Here is a 7,318-nt window from a genome sequence, read left to right on the forward strand (position 1 = left end):
GGGAGCCCCCGTCCACCAACCAACCGTCGAGAAGCGCCTGGGCGAGCTGTCCATTCAGGAGTGAGGATTTCGTCGACCACACCAATCGGAGCTGCATTTCGGCTCTCCTGACTGGTAAGCAACTTTTGATAGGCTCATTAGCCCTTTAGCCGATATAATTTCTGGCGTCATTGGCTGCGACTGCTGTGGCGGGAAACGAAAAGCTTTGACTGCCTGCGTGCAATTGGCGAGGATTGTGTGTCGGGGAATGGGAGAAAAGGAGCGATCGAGGGATGCATACAACCCATCACCTGACGGAAAACATCTCTCTGCGTATTTGAGGTTGGGAAGTGATGGAATGCTAGATCACCAGGTGTTTCAGGCAATCTGCTCCTGCCCTGTGGTCACCACCATTGCCAAACCCCAAAACATGTTCTAAACCTGAATGCAAATTTGAATCAGGTACTTCCCTTAGATGAGCGTGATGCTTAGGGGTGGTTAAGTGACTCAAAATTGCCATTGTTCGCTTGATTTCAACAGATGCTCACAGGAAGGGTGCACAAAACATATGTTGTGCCTCCAAATTGTGAAGTGCCAACTGTGATTAGATTAAGAACATGGGAGAGAATGGGCATTGCAGTTCAGTTAGAACTGAAAGTAGCTGTATGTTAGCTGCCAACTCCCTGCAGACAGTTTTTGCTATTGGACAGGTTTGGATGTAGCATTAGATCTGGAGAGGGCTGAAGTGTCAGTATATAATGGAGAGTCTGCATTCCAAAATGGTTGCTGACTGTTAAAACCAAACAATACACCAGGCATTAACTTAATGGTTTACAGCATCTCAGGAGGGACATGGCCATATTGGATTTCCTGGACCGGCATTGTAACAAGTCTGTCAATTTGTGCCATCTTATGCAGGCTTTGGTCTTGCCATTGTTTGGCTGTTCTCCCCCTTCCAATATTAGTTTAAGCCCTAAATTTATCTTTCTGAAATATTTTAAAAAGTGACAAAAAGTATAATGGGCTCAATGCTTGTGGGCATTATTTGCTGACAGTGACTGCAATGCTGCTTGAATAAAAAACTTCAAAAAGTATATAGGGAATGCAAATACAGGTAATTCTGTATCAAAATGGGGATTCCAATTCACTGAGAAACACATTTGGAGATGCTAGGTCAGTGGACTTTTGCTGTTTGGTCTCCCAATAATTTACAAAATTTGATATTCTTGCTCTGTACCAAGCATGGTTGTGGCCACAGACATGGTTAATCACAGAGATTGGAGGGGCAAGTCATGATTTGCATGGGCAACAATCTGAGCTCACCTGTCTTATCACGCCATCATCTTTACTGTAAAGTGCTGTTTCAGTAGAGTACAAGATACAAGTAAAAACAAGTAATGATTGTTAAATGTATGACCAATGTTAGGAGATACTGTTAGGAGATTTTCCCTATCCAGGGAAAATGAGTGGCACATGGCACCCTGGTCTTGGACAGTGGTATGTGTATGTCCATGTTACTGAAAAAAGACAATATTTTAGACATTTTGTTTGTCCATGGGTGTTACTACTGTGTGGGGCTTCACAGTAGTTTAGTGACATCAAGTGAACACTTCCCTGCAGCTTTGACTTCTCACATCAGTATTTCTGAAGTTTTCACCAGAGTTTTGGTTCCTTTGTGGCAAAAGCAAGTGCATGATTGCTAAATGTTTCTATACCACAGGCATGTAAGCTACTGCATTCCATTCTCTGTTAGAGATGATTTTTGGAGTTCATTTTTGTGGCCAAAAAGTGGCTGCTTATTCATCAGTCACTGATCCACAAATAGTACATTTATCACTGGTATTGTTGCTGCATCATGTTGTCATTATGTCTGCATCTTGGGTGCTACACTCGCTCCAGGTGCTGCTTCTGCCATTGCAAGGTCGCCGCTGGCAGCGATGGATGGCGACGGGTCCGACTTCATCGCCGACAGCAAGTACATGCTGGAGGACAGCGGGGATCACGGTGGGTGGCCCACGGCGGACGCCGCCCCATCTACCGCCGTCGGCCGGACTGCGCCCGTGGTGTGCGGTGACTGAACTGTGAACAGCGTGGGCAAGTCGCGGGAAGCAGAAATATTCTGGACTGCTTAGTTAACTTGAAAACAACTTGGTGTCCTGCTCAGTGCAGGTCTGGACCATATGATGTTTAAGGCAATCAGCTTTTATGTGTTAGCTCAGAAGGTCACGTGACCGCATTGTACTCACTGACGTTTGAGGTGCTGTGTGGGTCCGGCGTTCAGTCCCCGGCACAGCGTCACCTGAGGCAGGCCTCAGCCCCGCTGGCCGGTATTGCGTGCGACTGGCGCAGCCTTCTTGCCCGTGTGTTCGTATGTCCTATCGCCCGTGCGCTCGTGTGTCCTTTCGCCCGTCTGTTCGTGCGTTCTTTCGTCCATGTGTTCATGTGTCCTTTCGCACGTCTGTTCGTGTGTCCTTTGCCCGTCTGTTCGTGCGTCTTTTCGCCCGTGTGTTCGCGGGCCGAAGCATGTCGGGCGTTGTCACGGTACCCCGGAGCTCGTGCGGACCGCACCGGCGTCCTCTGCGCACCCCTCTCACCCTGCCGTATGCGGCCGACAGACAGCGGCGACGGCGGCGCCGGCGGCTCCAAGTCTGGCGAGCCGAGCAACATTCTGCGCGAGCAGGACCGCTTCCTGCCCATCGCCAACGTGGCGCGCATCATGAAGCGCGGCATCCCGCCCAACGGCAAGGTGGGACCGGCCGTCAGGACTGGCCGGTGGCGGTCAGGGTCAGGCGGGCGCGAATCGGTTCTCAGCTGCCACTCTACTCGAGTGACAACAGCTGTGTATGACGTCGTCCGAAACGTTCTGCCTTACATTGTGGTGTTTAGCCCTGTCGGACATAGTTGTGGGACGGTTCGTGCCGGTGCCGAAGCACGGCACATATCAGGACCTTTGGTTAACTTTCAATTAAGAAATGTCATTTCGTTCCAATCCAGTTTCTCTGGCATCTAACTTCCAACTGAAGTCAAATTCAGCTGCTCTGTCATGTTCAGAAAGCTGCAGCGATTTACCGTTGCTGTTTGGACGCCCCATAGCGTAGTTTGTAGCTATGAATCTAACAAGCTGCTTCACTTGATGACACACAACCACGCCACCGGTCGGCGTGAAGTGTGATTTTATATTTAGCGCACTCGGGTTGGCCCGTCGAATGTATCCAGTGTGTGTGAGGCCGGCCTTGGTGATGGGCCCTCCGTGCACCAGCACCACCTGACGTCAGTCGGGACGTTGCACCACTGGTTTCAGATCGCCAAGGAATCGCGTGAGTGCATGCAAGAGTGCGTGTCCGAGTTCGTCAGCTTCGTGACGAGCGAGGCGAGCGACCGCTGCCACCAAGAGAAGCGCAAGACCATCAACGGCGAGGACCTGCTGTTTGCCATGTCCGTGCTGGGCTTCGACAGCTACGTGGAGCCGCTCAAGCTTTACCTGCAGAAGTACAGGGAGGTACGCACCCGAAGCCAGGTCCGAGTTTCTGTGGCCATTAGTGTGGCGATGTGGAATGTCTACGTCGTGCTTGCACATGCCGTGTTCAACAATGAGTTGTTAAAGGTCTGTCAGTGTCTTCTTGTTGGTTGTTTCTGGTGATATCCATGTAGATCGGTCCCGGTACGTGGGCATAGCCCAGCTTGACTCGGCTGATGTGGTGTTTGCTTTCAGTCCATGAAGGGTGACAAGCTGCCTGAGCAGTACGACGAAATGGACGAACCGCACTTCTGTAAGTTGTGCAGCAGGCTTTTTGGGCTTATCATATGAAGTTAAAAAGGGTTGTCTATGACCACGATTGTTCTGAGCATGATGTTTATGATACTCATGTTCTGGACCGGAACTGTAAATGGTTCATGTTTCGACCTGGACCCTTTTGTAAGGGCCCTTGACCTCATGATAGGCCAAGCGCGAGCTTCCTTGTGACGAACTTGGGCTGTGGTGACGAGGCCGACTCCGGTCGGATGTCCCCACGCCAAGCGTGTGCTCGCTCCTGTCACCCGCGTGACGGGCAGCGCGGTGCTGATGACCTGCGGTCTCGCCGGACTGGCTGACTGGTATGATAGTCTTGCGAAGTATTTATCTTGGTGGCCACACGAATGTTTAAGCGATCATTTCAGCGTTGTGTGAACACAGTATGTGAAAGAGATCGGTGAGCCATCCATGCTGCTTTTGATATTATTTTTACGCCGTGGTACGGCGCGAATGTCAGTGCGCATATAAGACCCCCGTAGCTTTGTGGAAGAATGCAGTTTAATTGCTTCCGTGCTTTCCTCAGCCACGTCAGCGTTGGAGTCGTTGGGCGAGACCGTTCCTGCAAACGGAGCGACGGGTGGAATGATCTACACAACGTACGGCAATCAGCAGTTTCAGCTCAACTGAAACGCCATCTGCAAGCCAAGTGTGAAGTGTGGTTTGGATTGTTGACGCCAGGGGCGTCGCGGTTGCCAAACGGCCGAGCGGTGCACCACCATGATGCGCGCGCAGCCCCGTGCGGGTCGAACGCGCCGACATGGGCAGTGGTGTTCGCCAGCTTTTCCAAGGGCTTTCTAGTAACGAGGCCGGTCGACCCCCTGATCGAGACGCCGCGGCAGAACAGGCCGGTCGGCCGCCTGATCAAGGCGTCGCGGCAGAACAGGCCGGTTGACCCCCTGATCGAGACGTCGCGGCGAGTCCTGCGGCAGAACAGGCTGGTCGGCCGCCTGACCGGGACGCCGCGGCAGAACAGGCCGGTCGGCCTCCTGATCGAGATGTCGCGGCGAGTCCCGCGGCAGAGCATGCTGGTCGCCTTCCTGATTGAGACGCCGCGGCGAGTCCTGCGGCAGAACAGGCCGGTCGGCCTCCTGATCGAGACGCCGCTGCGAGTCCTGCGGCAGAGCAGGCCGGTCGGCTTCCTGACGAGACGCCGCGGCGGGTCCTGCGGCAGAGCAGGCCGGTCGACCATTTTTATCATCACTGTTGTGTCGTTAAGGACAGGCGGTATACGTTTGTGAAGGCAAAAACGGCGGCTGTCGCCGGGCACGTTGTTTGCGTCCCCTCGCCTGTGTGGTGTTCAGGCTATTAGATCATAGCCGTAAGAAAGAGTTTGGAGCACGTCAAAGGGATTCATTTCCCGAGAGGCATCGCTGCTCCCTTGTAATATGTGTTTCTATTGTTCCCAGTGTTCATTGCCGTGGTGACTTTATCGACTGGTCTTTTAGACCATTACTTAAAAGATGATCTTGCTTGTGCAAAGGATGTTTTGGTCACCAACCAATGTCACCTAAGTTAGGTTTTGTGAGGTTCTGTGCAGGCTGTTGGCAAATTTGGCGATGTTGCGTTACTCACCTCACAAAGCTTCGGGTTTTACTCTTCGGTTGACGGTAATTTGACAGACACCTGAAGTACCTGCGATCGATTTGAACATATTAAATAACAATAAATGGCATCTGTTTTTTGAGGTTGGTTTTTGCAATCTTATCTAGTCTTATACCGATAATTCCACTTAACTTGATGACACGGAATCCACGAGGACATCCGGCTGGCATGTTTAATGGATGGGGTGTTTTTAATGTTGGGTTTTTACACGCAAAATATCCCTTTGGCAAAACACTCGGAAGTGTCGGTTAAAGGAGGATCTCGAGCAGCTACGTTTAAAAGTGATTTCGGATTACGCGGTCCGTTTGCGCGACGCATGATTTTGCTCCGGGAGTAAGTTATTCGTTACGTTCGAACTGTAATAGCCTGGCAATCTTCTAGGTGTGTGCTGGAGGCAGTCACCTGAATCGTCATGCGCGTGGGTAAGCGGCGGACAAAACAGCTATATCGTCGTTTTCGTGTATTGCACGACCACAATGACAATCTTCTGGGTGTGTGCTGGAGGCAGCCAACTGAATCGTCATGCGCGTGGGTAAGCGGCGGACAAAACAGCTATATCGTCGTTTTCGTGTATTGCACGACCACATCGGTTAACACCGTGTCAGACTCGAAAAAACGGCCAAGCGACCCTGGAGAGATGAAGCCAATTCCAACGCCCTAGGTCACGTGTTCCCTCGAAAACATCACCGACAGACATAGAACACACCATTCCATCAGTCTTCTGAAATTGGTAGCATGAAGTCACCACCCTAACATTTAAATAGTACATCTTCAATACATGCTGAGCCCGGCTGGTATACATGATCGTTTGAAAAGTTGTAGGACGCAAAGTTGCGTCATTAATCTTAATTTAGGTTTCAGAACTAAGCCATGTTGTGCTGAAGCCGTATGAAGTTGTAACCAAGCTGTCCCAGTTTTCCTCTGCACTCCTTGTCATGTAGAGCAGACTAATTATGGTACAATAACGATCTGCGTAAAAATCGTCACTCCTCCGCGGCGACCTGTTTTAATGCTCAGATAAGGCGGTAGAAAAAGCCTTATTCATCGGATATATCTCCAGTCTTCTGGTTTTTCTCCAAGGGATAAGGCTTTAAGTGCTGTCTTATCTATGTGAGTAATGCTCCTCGCAAATGCACTTGACAACTTATGTTATTCTGTTTTGACGCAGCTGAGGTGTATTAGGTTGGAACGCAGTGGCGTTCAGTTAAAAAAAAAAAAACACCTCGTCATGCATGCAGTTGTTTGCTGGTCGGGGACAAATGGGCTGGGGTGAAAATTTGCTTGTACTCATTGAAAGCATGGCAATCACGGAATATATATACGTCTGCAAGCTATTGATTCGTAAAAAGTGCGTTTGGGGTACATCGGTGAGCGCAGTCAAACTTCCACGATCACGTTCGTTCTTAGCCCAACGTCGTTAGACTTACGTCTCAGAGGCGAGCAGGGGTACAGCCAGAGCCTTGGTAAGGAGGCGGAAGGGGGGAGGGGGGCACCGGATTGACGACAGGGCCCACATTGTCCCAGGGAGTCTCAATCGGTGCAAAAGGACCTCTGACTGACAGCTGAGGTCGCGGCACTCCGGGCTGAGTCCTTAATATGAGCTACAACCAGCCCTTTGTGTCCTTCGGGCATTTCAGCCTTCCAATCGGGCCTAAGCATCTTTCCCTTCATGGGAAATGGGCCCTCGGGCTCAGGCCGACACGGAGCCAACTGTTCGGTGCTGGTGGTCCCTGACCGATACAGCGGCCCCCTCCCCCCCCCCCCCCCATTGACTCATGGGCACCAATCGACGCAAAGGGTCCTCTGGCATTTGAGGGTCCGGCTACGCACGTGCCGAGGACCCTAGTACGAGCTCAGGCCAGCCCTTAGGGCCCTTTTGGTCCTCAGATCGAGCCCTTAATCATCGGTCCTGAGTGGCCTGAAGGGCCCCTTTGGGGAGGGGAG

At 51.4% G+C, this 7,318-nt stretch overlaps 1 protein-coding gene across 3 annotated transcripts; it reads left to right on the forward strand.

The window, feature by feature from the left end:
* LOC119112994 (nuclear transcription factor Y subunit beta) lies at nt 1-5,457 on the forward strand. Of its 3 annotated transcripts, none has more exons than XM_037237304.1 (6): nt 1-114; nt 1,879-1,983; nt 2,595-2,725; nt 3,281-3,478; nt 3,692-3,749; nt 4,296-5,457. In XM_037237304.1, the coding sequence occupies exons 2-6, from the start codon at nt 1,917-1,919 to the stop codon at nt 4,397-4,399; spliced, it is 558 nt and encodes a 185-aa protein (XP_037093199.1). In that variant the 5' UTR covers nt 1-114; nt 1,879-1,916; the 3' UTR covers nt 4,400-5,457. The 3 variants fall into 3 exon arrangements, with proteins under 3 accessions (XP_037093199.1, XP_037093202.1, XP_037093201.1); XM_037237307.1 differs by having other exon boundaries at nt 1,901-1,983; XM_037237306.1 differs by lacking the exon at nt 1-114 and adding an exon at nt 227-321.
* Nucleotides 5,458-7,318: the final 1,861 nt, after the last annotated feature.

This window comes from Pollicipes pollicipes, unplaced genomic scaffold, assembly GCF_011947565.3.
Source record: "Pollicipes pollicipes isolate AB1234 unplaced genomic scaffold, Ppol_2.1 Scaffold_7261;HRSCAF=8764_pilon_pilon_pilon, whole genome shotgun sequence".
Classification (NCBI taxonomy): Eukaryota; Metazoa; Arthropoda; class Thecostraca; order Pollicipedomorpha; family Pollicipedidae; genus Pollicipes; species Pollicipes pollicipes.